The 23,297-nt window shown below is 45.4% G+C and overlaps 1 protein-coding gene across 1 annotated transcript in view; it reads right to left on the bottom strand.

The window, feature by feature from the left end:
• Positions 1-7,124: 7,124 nt before the first annotated feature.
• LOC129715939 (major histocompatibility complex class I-related gene protein-like) overlaps positions 7,125-23,297 on the bottom strand; it is a 39,117-nt gene continuing 22,944 nt past the window's right edge. The window contains exons 5-6 of the mRNA XM_055665833.1: positions 9,631-9,757; positions 7,125-9,535 (exon numbers count right to left, since the gene is read on the bottom strand). Of these exons, the coding sequence (XP_055521808.1) occupies positions 9,672-9,757 (86 nt within the window). The 3' untranslated portion in view covers positions 7,125-9,535; positions 9,631-9,671. The remainder of the gene's footprint in view (positions 9,536-9,630; positions 9,758-23,297) is intronic.

Below are 23,297 nucleotides of genomic sequence, written 5' to 3'. Positions count from 1 at the left end.
TCCCTCATCCAGATCATTAATATATATTGTAAATAGCTGGGGTCCCAGCACTGAGCCTTGCGGTACCCCACTAGTCACTGCCTGCCATTGTGAAAAGGACCCGTTTACTCCTACTCTTTTGCTTCCTGTTTGCCAGTCAGTTCTCTATCCACATCAATACTGAACCCCCAATGCCGTGTGCTTTAAGTTTGTATACTAATCTCTTATGTGGGACGTTGTTGAAAGCCTTCTGGAAGTCCAGATACACCACATCCACTGGTTCTCCCCTATCCACGATACTAGTTACATCCTCGAAAAATTCTATAAGATTCGTCAGACATGATTTACCTTTCGTAAATCCATGCTGACTTTGTCCAATGATTTCACCACTTTCCAAATGTGCTGCTATCCCATCTTTAATAACTGACTCTAGCAGTTTCCCCACTACCGATGTTAGACTAACTGGTCTGTAATTCCCCGTTTTCTCTCTCCCTCCCTTCTTTAAAAGTGGGGTTACGTTTGCTACCCGCCAATCCTCAGGAACTACTCCAGAATCTAAAGAGTTTTGAAAGATTATTACTAATGCATCCACTATTTCTGGAGCTACTTCCTTAAGTACTCTGGGATGCAGCCTATCTGGCCCTGAGGATTTATCGGCCTTTAATCCATTCAATTTACCCAACACCACTTCCCGACTAACCTGGATTTCACTCAATTCCTCCAACTCCTTTGACCTGCGGTCCCCTGCTATTTCCGGCAGATTATTTATGTCTTCCTTAGTGAAGACGGAACCAAAGTAGTTATTCAATTGGTCCGCCATATCCTTGTTCCCCATGATCAACTCACCTGTTTCTGACTGCAAGGGACCTACATTTGTTTTAACTAATCTCTTTCTTTTCACATATCTATAAAAACTTTTGCAGTCGGTTTTTATGTTCCCTGCCAGTTTTCTTTCATAATCTATTTTTCCTTTCCTAATTAAGCCCTTTGTCCTCCTCTGCTGGTCACTGAATTTCTCCCAGTCCTCCGGTATGCTACTTTTTCTGGCTAATTTGTACGCATCATCCTTCGCTTTGATACTATCCCTGATGTCCCTTGTTATCCACGGATGCACTACCTTCCCTGATTTATTATTTTGCCAAACTGGGATGAACAATTTTTTGTAGTTCATCCATGCAGTCTTTAAATGTCTTCCATTGCATATCCACCGTCAACCCTTTTAGAATTAATTGCCAGTCAATCTTGGCCAATTCACGTCTCATACCCTCAAAGTCACCTTTCTTTAAGTTCAGGTCTCTTGTTTCTGAATTAGCAATGCCACTCTCCATCCTAATGAAGAACTCAACCATATTATGGTCACTCTTGCCCAAGGGGGCACGTACAACAAGACTGCTAACTAACCCTTCCTCATTGCTCAATACCCAGTCTAAAATAGCCTGCTCTCTCGTTGGTTCGCCTGCTCTCGCGTTCGTTCTGCACAGCGGACGGGGAGATGGGAGATAAACGCTTAAAGGAGTGGAAAGGAACGGGATTATGTGGGTGGGAGGTGGTGGGAGAAATGGCTGTGCAAATGGTGGGATGGGGGGGAGCACAGGAAGGAGAAGGGTTTGGGGAAGCATTACTTGAAATTGGAGAGTTCAGTGTTCATATCCTTTGTTTGTTAACTACCCAAGCGGAATACGAGGTGCTGTTCCTCCGATTTGCGTGTGGCCTCACTCTGGCAATGGAGGAGTCCCAAGACACAAAGTTCGGTCTGGAAATGGGAAGGGGAGTTAAAATGGCTGGGAACCGGGTGATCCAGCAGGCCTTAGCAGACACAAGTGTTCGGCAAAACGGGTACTTAGCCTTCTTTGGTATAACTGATGTAAAGGAGGATATGTGGCCCTCACCCATGCTCCCATTGCACTCCTGCCATCGGGAAGAAGGTATTAAGAGTCTGAAAACCGTGACGTCAAGGGTCAAGAATAGCTTCATCCCAACAACCATCAACCACTTGAACTCTACAAACACCGAATAAACTATGAACTACAAACTGTATCAGATGCACTAAAGACTTCAGGATCTTCGCAATAATATTGGGGGGTTTTCAATTTTTAGAATTATTTTTGTTTATTATGTTATCCTTGATTACTGTTTACTGGCCGGTTTACGCTGCTACAAGTAAGGATTTAATTGTTTCATTTTATGTACATATCTATATTACTAAAAATCTGATCTTGACCACTTCCTGGTGTTCTGATTATTGATTTTAGAAAAAACGCTGCCACTTACGGCTGTGATTTTTGGTCATCTTACTCAGAGTCCCCCTCCGCTGTGCAGGACAAGAGGATTTTTCTCAACGATGAAAAGTAAGAGTTACTAGTGTTTAAAAAAATGTTGTGATTCTCTCTTCTGAAGGCCACGCCCCTACCGGAGAGACTATAAAACCCGGAAGTGTTGAGTGCCTCAGTCAGTCTCTGCAGGATGGGGGAGCGAGAGGGTCACGCCTCTCAGTCGGAGCTGTGAATAACACTGAACACATTTCTAATAAACTGTGAGCGTGGTTTTACTGACCTTGAGTGCCCTTAATGTGGTTGGTTCAAAATATAGCACAGCAAATGGTTGTTGGTGGCGGTTGGTTCGAAATAAAGCACCATAAAGGCTACACCCCTTCTGGTGGGAGGGGGGAGGGATTATAAAATCTGGAAGTGTGGATGTGGCTCAGTCTCTGCAAGATGGGGGAGGGAGAGGTCATGACTCTGTCTGAGCTGTGAATCAACTAAACACACCGAATAATAATAAAGCTTTATTTCAGACACAGGTCCATATAACACATCATACAGTATAAGGAGATACAAAAAATACATTAAAAATTGCATATTAGCCTATAAGATATACAAGCTATTGCACCAATGCCATCTTAGCCTAGAAGTGAATCTATAGCAGCTTTTCAGAGGGCTGACTAGGGCTTCAATTATGTGGTTCTCTGACTTGTCCAGGCGACACATAAAACTAAACATCAGCTGTCTTAAGAGTGCCTCACAGGTTGGCACTCTAGTTGACACAAACAATTGACTGGCACTATGCCACCTGGGGACATGAAGCAGCAACCTCATTGCATCATTGTATGCTACCTTGAGCCTCTGCATACTCTTTCTTATAGTTAGACCACAATTGAGCAGTATTTAACGGTGTGATATAGGTTCTGAACAAGGAACACTTCACAGAGTCAGAGCACGTAGAAAACCTCCTTATAAGTATGTTAGCTTGAAAATAAAATTTACAGCGCTGTCGGTAGAGGTCTTTGTCATCCGTCCAGTCATCGGATATGACATGACCTAGGTATTTAATTTCCTCACACACAGTTAGAGGACTGTCTGACAAATAAAAGGTCGTAAAAGTTGATTCGCTGTCCTCAGCGCTTCTAACTATCATTATGCGGCTTTTCTTAGCGTTATACTTTATGTCATAATCAAGGCCATACTGAGAGCACACCTTCAACATCTGCTGCAGCCCAGCACTATATGGACAGAGCAGGACCAGGTCGTCTGCATACATAAGATGATTAACAATAATGTTGCCCACAAGACAGCCAGTTTTTAACCTATTTAACTGATTTGATAATTCGTCCATATAAACATTAAATAAAATGGGAGACAAAATTCCTCCTTGCCGCACTCCGTCACTAACACAGAATGGAGCAGATACAACATTGTCCCATTTAACCTGAAACGTTTGATGGGCATACCAAAACACTAAAATTCTCACTAAAAATTTAGGGGCACCTCTATCCAGCAATTTTACAAACAATTGTTCATGATTAATTCTATCAAATGCCTTGGACGCATCAATAAAACATAGGAATACAGATGAATTCAGGCTTGTGTACCTGAACGCAATCTCTTTAAGAGCATAGATACACTGGTCAGTTCCATGTTTTCTTTTGAAGCCAAACTGATTGTCAGTAGTAAGGACATACATTTCTAGCTTTGTTAGCAGTATTCTCTCCAGTACTTTAAACAAGATACTGGCTAATGCAATAGGTCGATAATTGTCAATACTGTTGAGCTTACCAGCCTTGTCTTTAAGCACAGGCACTAACATTACAGACATGATAGCATTTGGCAGGACACCATGAACCAGACAACCATTAAAGCACATGGAAAGCAAAGGGCAGAGCAATGTCTACTGAACTGTGAGTGTGATGTTTTGTGTGGTTTTATGGTGGCCTTGCACCCTGCTTGAAATGGAATTTCAAGGAATCGCCACAAGTCATCTGCCGGTCCACCAGCCGTGAGTGAGCTGCCAGCACATCTGGCTTGAGTGACTTGAGCTGCCACCCCACAAATCCATTTGGCCCACAATGCCCATGCTATCCCTCTGGAATCCAGTCCCTTCAGCCCACAACACCCATATTAGCGCACCAGAAAGCCCCCCCTTCCCCCACTGGCCACCAATATTGGAATTGGTGGAGAGGTGGAATATTGAGTTGGGCGACCAGTGATATAGACTTAGTGACTATTAAACACTTGTGACTCTTGATTCTCGAGAGTCAGGACCCCATCCACCTACATTCTCTACCCCCAGCTCACATCTAGCCAAATACCAGATCTGATTCTGAATAATTGGGTGCCACATCATTGGGGTTTTATCATATTTAACTTTTTAATCAGTGTCAAATGATTTCCAATGTACACGAGTTTGAAAAAAGACATATGTAGGGAGGAACTGCAGGCGCTGGTTTACACCGAAGATAGACACAAAATGCTGGAGTAACTCATCGGGTCAGGCAGCATTCTGGAGGAACGGAATAAATAGATGACATTTCGGGTTTAGACCATTCTTTGGACTGAGAGTCAGGGTAGATGCAAACTAGTCCTCTATTCTCCCTCTCCCCTGGCTCAGTCTGAAGAAGGGTATGGACTCAAAACGTCACCTATTCCTTTTCTCCAGAGATGCCACCGTTGAGTTTAGTTTAGAGATACAGCGTGGAAACAGGCCCTTACAAAACATACAAACTCTGTACAGACAGCACCTGTAGTCAGGATCAAACCCGGGTCTCCGGTGCTGCAATAGCTGTAAAGCAGCAACTCTACCGCTGTGCCAACCAAAAGTTACGCCGACATTTTGTGTCTATTTTCCATGTAAAACTATGTAAAACAATGAAAAACTCAAGCGGTCCAGCAGGGCGGAGTCTGTCTCCCTGCTGCCAGTTGGGAGCCAGCCTCCTTAGCAATGTGGTGCTGCAGGAATCACCAGGATCCCGTGCAAATGGACAGCACTCTCAACGCACAGTAGATCTCGACGATAGCTGTTACATAGCACACTTTGGTACAAGTGAAAGCCCCTTCAGATACACCAGGGAGCAACAATCAAAAGCTTTGTCAAACTTGGCGGGTGTAATAAATGGTGGGGTATTGGTGAAGGGTTTATCGAAGATTGAGATCAGATTAAGAGGTTGGGGGGCAGCAGTTGTAGCAGTGATAAGCCTATGGGATCTAGGGGCTGAGAGTACAGCCCCATCAACACTGAAGAAATCTTGATTACATCCAAGGAATGACACCACAATTTTGTAAGTTTCTTATAGAAACTTACAAAATTCATAAGGGGTTGGACAGGCTAGATGCAGGAAGATTGTTCCCGATGTTAGGGAAGTCCAGGACAAGGGGTCACAGCTTAAGGATAAGGGGGAAATCCTTTAAAACCGAGATGAGAAGAAAATGGCGACACTCTAAACTTTTTTCACACAGAGAGTGGTGAATCTCTGGAACTCTCTGCCACAGAGGGTAGTTGAGGCCAGTTCATTGGCTATATTTAAGAGGGAGTTAGATGTGGCCCTTGTGGCTAAGGGGATCAGGGGGTATGGAGAGAAGGCAGGTACGGGATACTGAGTTGGATGATCAGCCATGATCATATTGAATGGCGGGTGCAGGCTCGAAGGGCCGAATGGCCTACTCCTGCACTTAATTTCTATGTTTCTAACATGTTGGCAGCATGGTGGTGCAGCAGTAGAGTTTCCGCCTTACAATACCCAAATGTTATTCCAGTGGGTGTTTCTAAAGCTGAGATTGATAGTTTCTTGATTAGTAAGGGCGTCAAAGGTTACGTTGTGAGGGAAAAATAGATTGGCCATGATCGAATGGAGGAGCAGATTCAATGGGCTGAATGGCTAATTCTGCACCTATTTCGTATGGTCTAAGGAAATAACCGCTCTCTCTCTGTGGACCAGTGATGTTGACAGGGCAACAGCAACTTCTCTGTCTTCTCTGTCACTGCAAATATAACTGTGCTATATGTGGAACACCCAACAACATCAAATGGTACATCTGACTCTGGGATGTGACAGCACTTCAGGTTATTGTTTTAGATTTTACAATAGTGAAGACAACTCTGATTCTATGACTGCAGTTCATCGTCACATCTCCTCCTCTCCATCTCTACGATGCAATTCAGTTCAGCCTACAGAAGGCCTCGAAACGTCACCCATTCCTTTTCTCCGGAGATGATGCATGTCCCGCTGAGTTACTCCCAACATTTTGGCAGGACAAATCAAAATAGGACGTACATGGTAAATGGTAGGGAATTGAAGAATGTAGGTGAACAGAGGGATCTGGGAATAACTGTGCACAGTTCCCTGAAAGTGGAATCTCATGTAGATAGGGTGGTAAAGAAAGCTTTTGGTGTGTGCTGGCCTTTATAAATCAGAGCATTGAGTATAGAAGTTGGGATGTAATGTTAAAATTGTACAAGGCATTGGTGAGGCCAATTCTGGAGTATGGTGTACAATTTTGGTCGCCTAATTATAGGAAGGATGTCAACAAAATAGAGAGAGTACAGAGGAGATTTACTAGAATGTTGCCTGGGTTTCAGCAACTAAGTTACAGAGAAAGGTTGAACAAGTTAGGGCTTTATTCTTTGGAGCGCAGAAGGTTAAGGGGGGACTTGATAGAGGTTTTTAAAATGATGAGAGGGATAGACAGAGTTGACGTGGAAAAGCTTTTCCCACTGAGAGTAGGGAAGATTCAAACAAGGGGACATGACTTGAGAATTAATGGACTGAAGTTTAGGGGTAACATGAGGGGTAACTTCTTTACTCAGAGAGTGGTAGCTGTGTGGGATGAGTTTCCAGTGAAGGTGGTGGAGGCAGGTTCGTTTTTATCATTTAAAAAATAAATTGGATAGTTATATGGATGGGAAGGGAATGGAGGGTTATGGTCTGAGCGCAGGTATATGGGACTAGGGGAGATTATGTGTTCGGCACGGACTAGAAGGGTCGAGATGGCCTGTTTCCGTGCTGTAATTGTTATATGGTTATTTTGTGTCTATCTTTGAGCAAATATCTACTGGGTTCTGCTCACATTTTAAACAACACTGGCAGTCTCCAATTGGGGATAGAGGTCTACTTGAGTAGAAAGTGTTGTCATTCTGTATTCCCACTTCCAACGATGCATTTCCAAATGCCCCGTAAAGCTTTCTCTGCTCTGTCACATCACATTGCCTTCTGGACACAAATCTGGCAGCAATGGTCTGACATGCACCACACCAGCAATGGAGTACTCCCAATGCTGTTGCCAAATTGGGGAGGAGCAGCTCATCTCAAGCAGTCCTTGAAAGTGAATTAAGAACCAGTGGACTTAGGTTTAAGGTGAGAGGGGCAAGACTTAATAGAAACCTGTGGGAACCTTCCTCCCTCAGAGGGTGGTGGGTATATGGACCAAGCTGCCGGAGTAGGGGCCCTGGGCAGCACAGTGGCACAATGATAGAATTGCTGCCTTGCAGCGCCAGATAAATACCCGGGTTCAATCCTGACTATGGGTGCTGTCTAAAGGGAGTTTGTACATTCTCCCTGTGACCATGTGGATTTTCTCCGAGTGCTCCGGTTTCCTCCCGCACTCCAAAGACATACAGGTATGTAAATTAATTGGCTTTTGTAAATTGACCCCAGTGCGGAGGTAGTGTTAGTGTATGGGGTGATCAATGGTCGGCTTGGACTCGGTGGGACCTGTTTTCATGCTCCGACTAAAATTAAGTAAAAGAGGTAGTAGCGTTGCTCACCACCCAGCAGAGCGAGATGTCCGTCAGGGAATGTTGCCGACTGGCCCACTGCAGACTGCATGAGTACGTGCTAAGGGACTCGCTGAAGCTTGGTGCAGCCAACGCCAAGGCTCGGTGGGGGAGGGCCACAGTCTAGGGTCCTTCCGCTGCTGGACATGGGGGGCACGGTATGGTGGAGACGCCCCTCAAATTAAATTAAGGGAAGGTATCCCACGCCAGGGGGCCACAGAGTGGCACGGGTGGGGGACTGTTTGGTGAAATTTGAAAAATGTAAAAAAATTGTACTGAAAAAACTTGTATAGTCTCCGAAAATGTCGGATGAATTTTGTTTGTTTGAATGGTTCAGGAATTGTATATATTTATCAATGAATAAAGTCTATTTTGAAATTAAAAAAAGGTAGTTGAGGCAAGTACCATTTCAGCATTTGAATTACGCTTGGGCAGGTAGATCAGTGGGAAAGGTTCTGAGGGATAAGGGCCAAACGCAAGCAAATGGGACTAGTTCAGATGGAACATCTTGGCCAGAATGGACGAGATGGGCCGCAGGGCTGTATGACTCTATAAGATGAAAACCTCAAACATCAAAATTAAATTCTGAGTGAAATGTAACAAAAAGTTGAAGCATTGCTTAAAGAGTTTGTTGCAAAGTATCAGAAGACTCAGTAACCAGTCACTACACTGGAGGCAACACTAAGCTTGATGAAGAGGAAGGAACTGCAAATGCTGGTTTAAACTGAAGATAGACACAAACAGCTGGAGTAACTCAGCAAGTCATGAGTATAGAAGTTGGGATGTAATGTTAAAATTGTACAAGGCATTGGTGAGGCCAATTCTGGAGTATGGTGTACAATTTTGGTCGCCTAATTATAGGAAGGATGTCAACAAAATAGAGAGAGTACAGAGGAGATTTACTAGAATGTTGCCTGGGTTTCAGCAACTAAGGTACAGAGAAAGGTTGAACAAGTTAGGGCTTTATTCTTTGGAGCGCAGAAGGTTAAGGGGGGACTTGATAGAGGTTTTTAAAATGATGAGAGGGATAGACAGAGTTGACGTGGAAAAGCTTTTCCCACTGAGAGTAGGGAAGATTCAAACAAGGGGACATGACATGAGAATTAAGGGACTGAAGTTTAGGGGTAACATGAGGGGGAACTTCTTTACTCAGAGAGTGGTAGCTGTGTGGAATGAGCTTCCAGTGAAGGTGGTGGAGGCAGGTTCGTTTTTATCATTTAAAAATAAATTGGATAGTTATATGGATGGGAAGGGAATGGAGGGTTATGGTCTGAGCGCAGGTATATGGGACTAGGGGAGATTATGTGTTCGGCACGGACTAGAAGGGTCGAGATGGCCTGTTTCCGTGCTGTAATTGTTATATGGTTATATGGTTATAAGTCAGACAACATCTCCGGAGAAAATGAATAGGCGACATTTCGGGTGGAGACCCCTCTTGATGAGGTATACAGCCACTCATCATTGTAACAGGTAGAAGCTTCATCCAGTATTCGGATTAGGACCGGATGTTCATCTGGGAAAGAGAAATGAGAATAGATTGGATCATAAATGAGAAGAGAGTTTGTCACATCATCGAGTCTTAGTGAAGGAGTCTATGCGCTCACTCACCTGTTATCACACCTGACCTCTCTCCTCATTGCTCCTCGTCTCTACCATGTTCCAATGATCATCACAAGCGTAGCCACGAGCACCAGCATGTAACTAGCTCCAAATGCATCACGTGGCCCACCAACACCTGCCCAGCAAGCAAATACAGTAGATATTAGGCGAAGAACATAGATCATAAGATCATAAGCGATAAGAGCAGAATTAGGCCATTCGGCCCATCAAGTCTACTCCGCCATAGTTGCTCTATCTCTCCCTCCTAACCCAATTCTCCTGCCTTCTCCCCATAACCTCTGAAACCTGTACTAATCAAGAATCTATTTATCTGCCTTAAATATATCCACTGACGGCCTACACAGCCTTGTGTGGCAAAACATTCCTCAGATTTGCCACCCTCTTTATATGTCTTGGGATCATACAGCTAACTTTCCCAACTCTTTGGTATAGTTAGTGTGGTTTATTGTCACGTGTACTGAGGTACAGTGAAAATTCATTCTTGCCAACCATGATGCCCCATCTTATAACCATATAACAATTACAGCACGGAAACAGGCCATCTCGGCCCTACAAGTCCGTGCCGAACAACTTTCTTCCCTTAGTCCCACCTGCCTGCACTCATACCATAACCCTCCATTCCCTTCTCATCCATATGCCTATCCAATTTATTTTTAAATGATACCAACGAACCTGCCTCCACCACTTCCACTGGAAGCTCATTCCTCACCGCTACCACTCTCTGAGTAAAGAAGTTCCCCCTCATGTTACCCCTAAACTTCTGTCCCTTAATTCTGAAGTCATGTCTAATCCTATTTGTCCATGTATCAGTCCAAGTATCTTAAATGCTGTTATAGTACCTGCCTCAACTACCTCCTCTGGCATTTCGTTCCATATACCCACCACCCTCAAAGTCCCTCAGCTTCCTATTACATCTTGTCCCTCTCATCTTAAACATATACCCTCTGGTTCTTGATTCCCCTACCCTGGATAAAAGACTGGGCATTCACCCTATCTATTCCCCTCATGATTTAGTCACCTTGAAAAGATCACCCCTCAGCCTCCTGTGCTCTAAGAAGTTCTGGCCTATCTAACCTCTCCCGATGCTCAAAATATACAGGTAAAAAGCTGGACTAACATCGCGGGTCAGGCAGCATCTCTGGAGAAAAGGAATAAGTGATGCTTCGGGTCAAGACCCTAATTAAGACATCCCTATGCTCAGTCTGTTGAGTCCTAGCAACACCCTTGTTTATCTTCTCTGCACTCTTTCCATCTTAATGACATGTTGCCTGGGTTTCAGCAACTAAGTTACAGAGAAAGGTTGAACAAGTTAGGGCTTTATTCTTTGGAGCGCAGAAGGTTAAGGGGGGACTTGATAGATGTTTTTAAAATGATGAGAGGGATAGACAGAGTTGACATGGAAAAGCTTTTCCCACTGAGAGTAGGGAAGATTCAAACAAGGGGACATGACATGAGAATTAAGGGACTGAAGTTTAGGGGTAACATGAGGGGGAACTTCTTTTCTCAGAGAGTGGTAGCTGCGTGGAATGAGCTTCCAGTGAAGGTGGTGGAGGCAGGTTCGTTTTTATCATTTAAAAATAAATTGGATAGTTATATGGATGGGAAGGGAATGGAGGGTTATGGTCTGAGCGCAAGTATATGGGACTAGGGGAGATTATGTGTTCGGCACGGACTAGAAGGGTCGAGATGGCCTGTTTCTGTGCTGTAATTGTTATATGGTTTATATGGTTATATCCTTGTTATGGCAGGATGACTAAAACTGAACACAATACTCCAACTGTGGCCTCACCAACGTCTTGTACAAATGTAACGTGTCAACTTCTATCCTCAATACCATGTCTGATGAAGACCAATGTACCAATAGCCTTCTATACCACCCTAAATACCTTTGATGCCACTGTCATGGAACCCTGTACAAGATTCCTCTGCTCTATAATACACTCCAGGACCCTGCCAATGATGCAGGTGAGATTTACAGAGACTGAGTAAATTAGCAATAGAGTCATCCAGCGCAGAAAAAGGCCCTTTGGCCCAATTTGGTCTTGCTGACCAAGATGACCCAGTTGCCCATGTCAGGAATATTTGAATAGGCTGTGGTTCTTTAGGTTATTTTTAGTTTAGAGATACAGCCATCTCCGCACATTAACGCTATCCTACACATGCACGAGAGCCAATTTACAATTTTACACTTACACCAGCCAATTAACGTACAAACTTTTACGTCTTAGGAGTGTGGGAGGAAACCGAAGATCTTGGAGAAAACCCATGCAGTCACGGGGAGAACGTACAAACTCCATACAGCCAACTCCCACAGTGGGAATCGAACCTGGGTCTCGGGCACTGTAAGGCAGCAACTCTACCACTGCACCACCGTTCCTCTCTCTTAGGAAAGTAGGAAGCTGAGGGTTGGTTTAGAAACATAGAAACATAGAAATTAGGTGCAGGAGTAGAGGCCATTCTGCCCTTCGAGCCTGCACCGCCATTCAATATGATCATGGCTGATCATCCAACTCAGTATCCCGTACCTGCCTTCTCTCCATACCCCCTGATCCCCTTAGCCACAAGGGCCATATCTAACTCCCTCTTAAATATAGCCAATGAACTGGCCTCAACTACCCTCTGCGGCAGAGAGTTCCAGAGATTCACCACTCTCTGTGTGAAAAAAGTTCTTCTCATCTCGGTTTTAAAGGATTTCCCCCTTATCCTTAAGCTGTGACCCCTTTGTCCTGGACTTCCCTAACATCGGGAACAATCTTCCTGCATCTAGCCTGTCCAACCCCTTAAGAATTTTGTAAGTTTCTATAAGATCCCCTCTCAATCTTCTAAATTCTAGAGAGTATAAACCAAGTCTATCCAGTCTTTCTTCATAAGACAGTCCTGACATCCCAGGAATCAGTCTGGTGAACCGTCTCTGCACTCCCTCTATGGCAATAATGTCTTTCCTCAGATTTGGAGACCAAAACTGTACGCAATACTTCAGGTGTGGTCTCACCAAGACCCTGTACAACTGCAGTAGAACCTCCCTGCTCCTATACTCAAATCCTTTTGCAATGAAAGCTAACATACCATTCGCTTTCTTTACTGCCTGCTGCACCTGCATGCCTACCTTCAATGACTGGTGTACCATGACACCCAGGTCTCGCTGCATCTCCCCCTTTCCCAATCGGCCACCATTTAGATAATAGTCTGCTTTCCCGTTTTTGCCACCAAAATGGATAACCTCACATTTATCCACATTTATTTAATAAGGGACCTGAACAGAGTAAATAGGGAAGACCTACTGTCCTTAACAGAGCAGTCAAAAACAAAATGAAAGATTGGATGTGATCGGTAGGATTTGGAGGAGAGTTTGAAACATTTTCCACACAGAGGTTGGAGGTGTCTGGAAATCATTGCTGGTAGAGTGTGATGGAGCTAGAAACACACACCACATTTATGCTGGCTAAATGTGTACTTGAAATGCTGAGCTATGTACGCAGTGCTCGACGATGGGGTGAACGATAAGATACGATAGAACTTTATTCATCCGAGGAAGGAAATTGATCTGCCCACAGCCATAAAAACACAAAATATATGAACCATGAAATGAATGTGACGAGTGGAAAGGATTGGGGATGTGTAAAGATTGGGGAGGGGAGAGGGTGGGGGGTGGGAAGTGGAGAGTCAGTCTCAGTCTACCCCACGACAGAGGAGGTCATAGCCTCAGAATTAAAGGACGTTCTTTTAGGAAGGAGATGAGAAGGAATTTCTTTAGTCAGAGGGTGGCAAATCTGTGGAATTCTTTGCCACATAAGGCTGTGGAGGCCAAGTCAGTGGATATTTGTAAGACAGAGAAAAATTCTTGATTAGTAAGGCTAAATGGTGGCCGATTGGAAAAGGGGGAGATGCAGCGAGACCTGGGTGTCATGGTACACCAGTCATTGAAGGTAGGCATGCAGGTGCAGCAGGCAGTAAAGAAAGCGAATGGTATGTTAGCTTTCATTGCAAAAGGATTTGAGTATAGGAGCAGAGAGGTTCTACTGCAGTTGTACAGGGTCTTGGTGAGACCACACCTGGAGTATTGCGTACAGTTTTGGTCTCCTAATCTGAGGAAGGACATTATTGCCATAGAGGGAGAGCAGAGACGGTTCACCAGACTGATTCCTGGGATGTCAGGACTGTCTTATGAAGAAAGACTGGATAGACTTGGTTTATACTCTCTAGAATTTAGAAGATTGAGAGGGGATCTTATAGAAACTTACAAAATTCTTAAGGGGTTGGACAGGCTAGATGCAGGAAGATTGTTCCCGATGTTAGGGAAGTCCAGGACAAGAGGTCACAGCTTAAGGATAAAGGGGAAATCCTTTAAAACCGAGATGAGACGAACTTTTTTCACGCAGAGAGTGGTGAATCTCTGGAACTCTCTGCCACAGAGGGTAGTTGAGGCCAGTTCATTGGCTATATTTAAGAGGGAGTTAGATGTGGCCCTTGTGGCTAAGGGGATCAGGGGGTATGGAGAGAAGGCAGGTACGGGATACTGAGTTGGATGATCAGCCATGATCATATTGAATGGCGGTGCAGGCTCGAAGGACCGAATGGCCTACTCCTGCACCTAATTTCTATGTTTCTATGTTTCTATCAGGGGTTATGGGGCGAAGGCAGTAGAATGGGGTTAGGAGGGAGATATAGATCAGCCATGATTGAAAGGTGGAGTAGGTGGAGATGGGCTGAATGGCCTAATTCTGCTCCTGTTACTTATGAAATGAGTAGAGGAGGAACCCAGTGGGTCAGGCAGCATCTGTGGAGGGAAATGGACAGGCAACGCTTCGAGTCGAATCTCATGCTCAGGATTACAGCATCTGAAGTTCTTTGAGTCCATTCCCTCCACAGGTGCTGCCTGGTCCATTGCGTTACTCCAGCACATTGTGTTTTGTTCAGGATTCCGCTGCACTTCCTTGTGTCCGACCCCATACGCCACCTGTTCCATTTCCTTCCACAGTGGCAACCTGACCGCCTGAGTTTGTACAGCCCTTTCTGTTTTCCTCAACACCCCAGCTTTTGGAGTTTCTTGTGTTAGACTGCAAACAAAGGAGATTGTGTTGGGCTTCAGGAAGTGAAGATGGCCCAGTCTTTTACCCACAGTAGGGGAAGCAAAATACAAGATACAAGATACAATTTATTTGTCATTTGGACCCCTTGAGGTCCAAACGACATGCCGTTTCTGCAGCCATACATTACAAACAACTAGACCCAAGACAACATAATTTACATAAACATCCATCACATCGCTGTGATGGAAGGCCAAAAAAACGTATCTCTTTATCTCTCCACTGCACTCCCCCCCCCCCCCCCCCGATGACAGAGTCAAAGTCAAAGCCCCCGGCTGGCGATGGCAATTGTCCCGCGGCCATTAAAGCCACGCCGGGTGGTGCGAGGTCGCACACCGGGTTCTTGATGTTAGAGCCCCCGGCGTGTGCTCGCAGAGTCCCGCGGCCATTCCAAGCCGCGTGGGGCGGTGCTGTGAGGCCCCGCTCCAGGAGCTCTTCGACCCCGCAACTCGGGCGGGAGAAGTCGCCGTTGCGGGAGCCCTGAAAAGCGGTCTCCCTCCAGGGACCCGCGGGCTCCCGGTGCCGCCGTCCGCCAGACCCGCAGTTGCAGCCTCCGAATCTCCGGAGGTCGGGCCGCAGCAGCAGCAGCGCTCCACCACCGCTCCACCCGCTCTGGACTCGGCCAGCTCCGCGACGGTGAGGTGAGTCGTCGGCACCAGAGCCCCCGGTCTTCTCCTGTTGGAGGCCGCTCCTCGTTGCAGCCCCAACGACAACGGAGACCCGACAAAGAAAAGGTCGGGTCTCCCGTGCAGGGAGAGATTAAAAGTTACCCCCTCCCTCCCACCCCACCCCCCCCCCCCCCCCACACACACACCCCCCACAAAAAATAACAAAAACTACGTAAAAAAATAGACAAAAAATAATAAAAACGCAGACGGGCTGCAGAGGCCGCTGCTGACGAGAGTCGTGCCGCGAGGAGATAGGTTTAAGGTGAGAGGGGAAAGATTTAATAGCAATTTGAGGGGCAACTTTTCCCGACAGCAGGTGGTGGTTATGAAATGAGCCGCCGGATGAGGTAGTTAGGCAGAAATTATCACAGCTTTTAAAAAACATTTGGATAGGTACGTGGACAGGAAATGTTTAGAGGTATATGGACCAAACATGGCAGGTGAGGATGAAGTTTCTGGTGCACCTTGGCTGGCATGGGCAAGCTGGGCCGAAGGGCCTGTTTCCACACATTATGGTTCTATGACTGTAACTGTGGACATAAACACGGTCTGCTATACATGTTGTACTGTTCTCAAAGCAAGGTTGCTGAAGAAAGGTCTCGACCCGAAACATCACCCATTCTCTCCAGAGATGCTGCCTGTCCCACTGTCTTATGAAGAAAGACTGGATAGACTTGGTTTATACTCTCTAGAATTTAGGAGATTGAGAGGGGATCTGATAGAAACTTACAAAATTCTTAAGGGGTTGGACAGGCTAGATGCAGGAAGATTGTTCCCGATGTTGGAGAAGTCCAGGACAAGGGGGTCACAGCTTAGGGATAAAGGGGAAATCCTTTAAAACCGAGATGAGAACTTTTTTCACACAGAGAGTGGTGAATCTCTGGAACTCTCTGCCACAGAGGGTAGTTGAGGCCAGTTCATTGGCTATATTTAAGAGGGAGTTAGATGTGGCCCTTGTGGCCAAGGGGATCAGAGGGTATGGAGAGAAGGCAGGTATGGGATACTGAGTTGGATGATCAGCCATGATCATATTAAATGGCGGTGCAGGCTCGAAGGGCCGAATGGCCTACTCCTGCACCTAATTTCTATGTTTCTATGTTACTCCAGCACTTTGTGTCTGTCTTCGATTTAAACCAGCATCTATCTGAAATTCCTTTCTACGCAAGGTTGCTCAAGTGTTACCACAGACCATCCGAGACTAATGATGTTGTAACTATGCCCACATTGTATCTCTAAGTCTTACTGCATACCAACCAACGCATCTTCCATTCTTACTTCATGAACACTTCCATTCTTTGAACAAAAATAGCTTTCAAGTTGCATCAGTTCCAGTAAAATAGTCAAACTGGTTTTGCAACTAGCATCAGAACATAGATAAAGGATATTTGATCTCGTTACTCTGTTTCACTTACCACAAATGAAACTTAACCTTGTGAACGTTTGCAGCATATACCATATAACCATATAACAATTACAGCACGGAAACAGGCCATCTCGACCCTTCTAGTCCGTGCCGAACACATAATCTCCCCTAGTCCCATATACCTGCGCTCAGACCATAACCCTCCATTCCCTTCCCATCCATATAAACTATCCAATTTATTTTAAATGATAAAAACGAACCTGCCTCCACCACCTTCACTGGAAGCTCATTCCACACAGCTACCACTCTCTGAGTAAAGAAGTTCCCCCTCATGTTACCCCTAAACTTCAGTCCCTTAATTCTCATGTCATGTCCCCTTGTTTGAATCTTCCCTACTCTCAGTGGGAAAAGCTTTTCCACGTCAACTCTGTCTATCTCTCTCATCATTTTAAAAACCTCTATCAAGTCCCCCCTTAACCTTCTGTGCTCCAGAGAATAAAGTCCTAACTTATTCAACCTATCTCTGTAACTTAGTTGTTGAAACCCAGGCAACATTCTAGTAAATCTCCTCTGTACTCTCTCTATTTTGTTGACATCCTTCCTATAATTGGGCGACCAAAATTGTACACCATATTCCAGATTTGGTCTCACCAAGCCTTGTACAATTTTAACATTACATCCCAACTTCTATACTCAATGCTCTGATTTATAAAGGCCAGCACACCAAAAGCTTTCTTCACCACCCTTGAAATCTGTTGAACAGGTACCACCACATGTGTAAGGAAGAACATTGTTGATCTATGTAGGCAACACCAGGAAAATACAATGGGATCTTTAAACACAATTTTGTGGCTCCAGAATGAACTAATATAATGGGAAAATTCATTTAGCATACCAGTTTTGAGAAAGTTATCGATTTCTAATTTGGCTCTGTTGCAGCTGGTAGAGTCATAGTCCTAGAGCATGGAAACAGGCCCTTCAGCCCAACTTGCCCTTGCCAACCAAGATGTCCCATCTACACCCGTCCCACCTGCCCAGGTTTGGCGCATAACCCTTTCCTACCCATGTGGTTATCCAAAGATCTGTGGGCGGCGCTACCGGTGTCGCAGCGGCCTCTGCAGTCTGTCTGTGTTTTTTTGTCCTGTTGAGGGTTTAGTTTGTAGCTGTTTATCGTTTTTTTTTTTTAAATGTGTATGTGGGGGGGGTGGGGGGTGGGTGGGGGAAACCTTTAATCTCTTCCCTGTATGGAGACCTGACCTTTTCCCTGTCGGAGCTCCGTTGCCGTTGGGGCCTAGCGCCGTGGAGCGGCCTCCACCGGAACGACCTGGAGGCTCAAGTCACGGAGCCTGTGGAGCTGTGGAGCTGCTGTGGAGCCGTGGAGCCTGCTGTAGAGCCGTGGAGCCCGCTGTGGAGCTGCTGAGGAGCTGCTGCAGACTTACCTACGTGGAGCTGGCCGGCTTCGGGGCGTGGAGAGTGGCGGTGGCGCGTTGCTGCGGCCCGGCTCCGGTGGATGGTGACACCGGGAGCTCGCGGATCCCTGGTGGGAGGCTGCTTTGCGGGGCACCGGCAGCGGCGACTTCTCCCGCCCGAATTGCGGGGTTGAGAGTGACCTAGAGGGGGGCCCTACAACGCCCGGCGCGGCCTTAATTTGCCGCGGACTAGCGCCCGCCGGGGGCTTTGACCTCGACTTCGGGAGGGAAATGGAGTGCAGGGGAGAGACAAGAACTTTGCCTTCCATCACAGTGAGGAGGAGAGCCACTGTGATGGATGTTTATGTGAATAGTGTTGGTGTGTGTTTTGGTTCTTTTATTGTATGGCTGCAGAAACTACATTTCGTTTGAACCTCATGTGAGGTTCAAATGACAAATAAAGGTATTGTATTGTATTGTATTGTATCTGTTATGGTATCTGCCCTCACTACCTCTTCCGGTAGTTCTTTCCATATACCTACCGTCCCCTGTGTGAAGTTACTCCTCAAATTCTATTAAATCTTTCTCACCTTGGTTCTTGATTCCCTTACTCTGGTTAACAGATTATGCATTTGCCTTATCTATTCCCCTCATAATCTTATAAACTGCTGTAAGATCACCCCTCTAGAGTCCTGCGCTCTAAGGAATAAAGTCCTAACCTGCCCCATCTCTCCCTATAATTGGCCCCAAAGTCCTAGCAACATCCTCATAAATCTTCTCAGTACACATTCCAGCTTAATGACACCCTTCCTATAGCAGGGTAATGGGGTGGAGCCAGTGGCGGACTGGCCAGGGTGTCAGCTTGCCCGATGGCAAGTGGGCCCGTGATGAAGTGGGCCCCCTATATCAAGTGGGCCCCTGATGAAGTGGGCCCCCTTTGTCTCCTGGCAACCAATATATTTAGACGCAGTCCGCTACTGGGTGGTGGAGCTGCTGTCTCACTGCACCCGAGACCCGGTTTCTATCCTGATACCTGGTGCCATCTGCGTGGAGTTTGCACATTCGCCCTGTGACTGAGTGTGGTTCCTCCGGGTGCTCCGGTTTCGTCGAAGATCCCAAAGACATGCGGGATTGCCCCCACCCAGTGTGTAGGGAGTGGATGAGAAAATGGGATAACATGGAACAAACGTGAGTGAGTTTAGTTGAGCTTAGCTTAGTGATGTTTAGTATATTGTCTGGGAAACAGTGAATGAAAAACTTTTTGATGCATGATAAAGTCCGATTAAAGATAGTCCGAGGATTGGAGGAATGAGTGGTCAGCATGGACTCGGTAGGCAAAGGGCCTGTTTGCATGCTGTATCTGTCAATCAATTAAAAATGTTAAGTGGAAGAATTAACTGCAGATGCTGGTTTACACTGAAGATAGACACAAAACGCTAGAGTAACTCAGCGGGTCAGGCAGCACCTCCGGGGGAAAAGGAATGGCGATGTTTCAGGTCGAGACACTTCCTCAGATTGGTGTCAAAAATATTTCTTATTTTTGGGCTGTATATTTGACTGACAGCTCAAAGGAAAGTTAATGCTGGGACTATAAGGAAAGTCAATGTCATGAAACAAAGGGCTCACTGAGCTACCATGTAACCATATAACCATATAACAATTACAGCACGGAAACAGGCCATCTCGACCCTTCTAGTCCGTGCCGAACACATAATCTCCCCTAGTCCCATATACCTGCTCTCAGACCATAACCCTCCATTCCCTTCCCATCCATATAACTATCCAATTTATTTTTAAATGATAAAAACGAACCTGCCTCCACCACCTTCACTGGAAGCTCATTCCACACAGCTACCACTCTCTGAGTAAAGAAGTTCCCCCTCATGTTACCCCTAAACTTCAGTCCCTTAATTCTCATGTCATGTCCCCTTGTTTGAATCTTCCATACTCTCAGTGGGAAAAGCTTTTCCACGTCAACTCTGTCTCCCGGTGGCTCATCCCTCTCATCATTTTCCGACCTCTATCAAGTCCCCCCTTAACCTTCTGCGCTCCAAAGAATAAAGCCCTAAATTGTTCAACCTTTCTCTGTAACTTAGTTGCTGAAACCCAGCAACATTCTAGTAAATCTCCTCTGTACTCTCTCTATTTTTAGTTGACATCCTTCCTATAATTAGGCGACCAAAATTGTACCTCCCATACTCCAGAATTGGCCTCACCAATGCCTTGTACAATTTTAACATTACCACCCCCGCTTCTATCACTCAACGCTCTGATTTATAAAGGCCAGCACACCAAAATCTTTCTTTACCACCCTATCTACATGAGATTCCACTTTCAGGGAACTGTGCACAGTTATTCCCAGATCCCTCTGTTCACCTACATTCTTCAATTCCCTACCTTGTAAATTGCATTCTGCCCCTTCCCAGTAATTGTAGTCCCAGGCTGAGGAGCAGCACGTAAATTTTATTTCACAATGCATTATCCTGTTTGAAGATGGGGGTTTCCCCTTTGTCATCTAGTTTCCTGCTGTTTGGCCCAAGCATCAGATTCCGTCTGAAGAAGGGTCTCGACCCAAAACATCACGCATTCCTTCACCTCAGAGATGCTGTCTGAGTTCCTGCAGCTTTTTGTGTCTATCTTTGTTTTAAACCAGCATCTGCAGTTCCTTCCTACAGGAGACTCCGTCTGCTGAGTACCAGCCCTTTCAACAAAGTTGCAGTGGTGCAGCGGTAGAGTTGTTGCCTTACAACGAATGCAGCACCAGAGTCTTGGGTTCGATCCCGATTAAGGTGGCTGTCTATACAGAGTTTGTACGTTCTCCCCGTGACCTGCGTATGTTTTCTCCAAGATCTTCGGTTTCCTCCCACATTCCAAACACGTACATGTAGGTTAATTGGCTTGGTAAATGTAAACATTGTCCCTAGTGGGTGTAGGATAGTGTTAATGTGCGGGGATCGCTGGTCTGCGTGGGACAAAGGGAAACAAAATAAAAAAAATAAAAAAAATAGAGAGAGTACAGAGGAGATTTACTAGAATGTTGCCTGGGTTTCAACAACTAAGTTACAGAGATAGGTTGAATAAGTTAGGTCTTTATTCTCTGGAGCGCAGAAGGTTAAGGGGGGACCTGATAGAGGTCTTTAAAATGATGAGAGGGATAGACAGAGTTGATGTGGACAAGCTTTTTTCTTTGAGAATAGGGAAGATTCAAACAAGAGGACATGACTTCAGAATTAAGGGACGGAAGTTTAGGGGTAATATGAGGGGGAACTTCTTTACTCAGAGAGTGGAAGCGGTGTGGAATGAGCACCCAGTGGAAGTGGTGGCGGCAGGTTCATTGGTATCATTTAAAAATAAATTGGATAGGCATATGGATGAGAAGGGAATGGAGGGTTATGGTACGAGTGCAGGCAGGTGGGACTAAGGGGAAAAAAATTGTTCGGCATGGACTTGTAGGGCCGAGATGGCCTGTTTCCGTGCTGTAATTGTTATATGTTATATATGTTAAGGGCCTGTTTCCGTGCTGTATCTCTAAACTAGATTACCCTCATGTTTCATATGCCATAATGCTCCTGGATTCGAGGGTATTAACTGTAATGAGAGGTTGGACAAGCTTGGATTGTTTTCTCTGGTCTGGAACGTCAGAGGCTGTGTGTAGGCATGATAGCAGTTTCTAAAATTATGACAGATCTAGATTTGATGGAGAGTGAGAATTTTTTTTTTCCCCAGCATGGAAATGACAAAGACTAGAGGGCATAGCTTTAAGGTGAGAGGGACAGGCTTTAAAGGAGATGTGCGGGGCATGGATTTTTTTAAACATAGGGAAGTGGTGGGTGCCTGGAATGCACTGCCAGGGGCTGTGGTGGTGAGGCAGATGTGATAGAGGCATTTAGGAGGCTTTTGTATCAGCACATGGATATGCAGAAAATGGAGCTATGTGGTTCACATGCAGGCAGAGGAGTTTAATTTGTCAACAAAATAGAGAGAGTACAGAGGAGATTTACTAGAATGTTGCCTGGGTTTCAGCAACTAAGTTACAGAGAAAGGTTGAACAAGTTAGGGCTTTATTCTTTGGAGCGCAGAAGGTTAAGGGGGGACTTGATAGAGGTTTTTAAAATGATGAGAGGGATAGACAGAGTTGACGTGGAAAAGCTTTTCCCACTGAGAGTAGGGAAGATTCAAACAAGGGGACATGACATGAGAATTAAGGGACTGAAGTTTAGGGGTAACATGAGGGGGAACTTCTTTACTCAGAGAGTGGTAGCTGTGTGGAATGAGCTTCCAGTGAAGGTGGTGGAGGCAGGTTTGTTTTTATCATTTAAAAATAAATTGGATAGTTATATGGATGGGAAGGGAATGGAGGGTTATGGTCTGAGCGCAGGTATATGGGACTAGGGGAGATTATGTGTTCGGCACGGACTAGAAGGGTGGAGATGGCCTGTTTCCGTGCTGTAATTGTTATATGGTATATGTTATATGGTTATATGGTTAATGCCATACAATACGATAGAAGTTTAATTTATCCCAGGAAGGAAATTGGACTGACAACAGTCATAAAGCACAACAAGACACATGAAACATGGTGACGAGTGGAAAGGATTGGAGATGTTCAAACATTTGGGGATGGATGGAGAGGGGAGGGGGATGGGGGAGGGGAGTCAGTCTACTATACGACAGAAAGGGCAGGAGTTATGGTTTGGAAGCCACAGGAAAAAAAGGATCTGTGGCGATCTGTACTGCATCTTGGTGGAACTAGTCTGTTGCTGAAGGTACTTCTCAGGTTGACCAGTGTGTCATGGAGTGGGTGAGCTGTACATGGTAAATGGTAGGGAATTGAAGAATACAGTTGAACAGAGGGATCTGGGTATAACCGTGCATAGTTCCTTGAAGGTGGAATCTCATATAGATAGGGTGGTAAAGAAAGCTTTTGGTATGCTAGCCTTTATAAATCAGAGCATTGAGTATAGAAGCTGGGATGTAATGTTAAAATTGTACAAGGCATTGGTGAGACCAAATCTGGAGTATGGTGTACAATTTTGGTCGCCCAATTATAGGAAGGATGTCAACAAAATAGAGAGAGTACAGAGGAGATTTACTAGAATGTTGCCTGGGTTTCAACAACTAAGTTACA

The sequence above is a fragment of the Leucoraja erinacea genome, unplaced genomic scaffold, assembly GCF_028641065.1.
Source record: "Leucoraja erinacea ecotype New England unplaced genomic scaffold, Leri_hhj_1 Leri_152S, whole genome shotgun sequence".
In the NCBI taxonomy this organism is placed as follows: Eukaryota; Metazoa; Chordata; class Chondrichthyes; order Rajiformes; family Rajidae; genus Leucoraja; species Leucoraja erinaceus.
The sequence above is the reverse complement of the archived record's forward strand: the minus strand, read 5'-3'. Positions and strand labels throughout refer to the sequence as shown.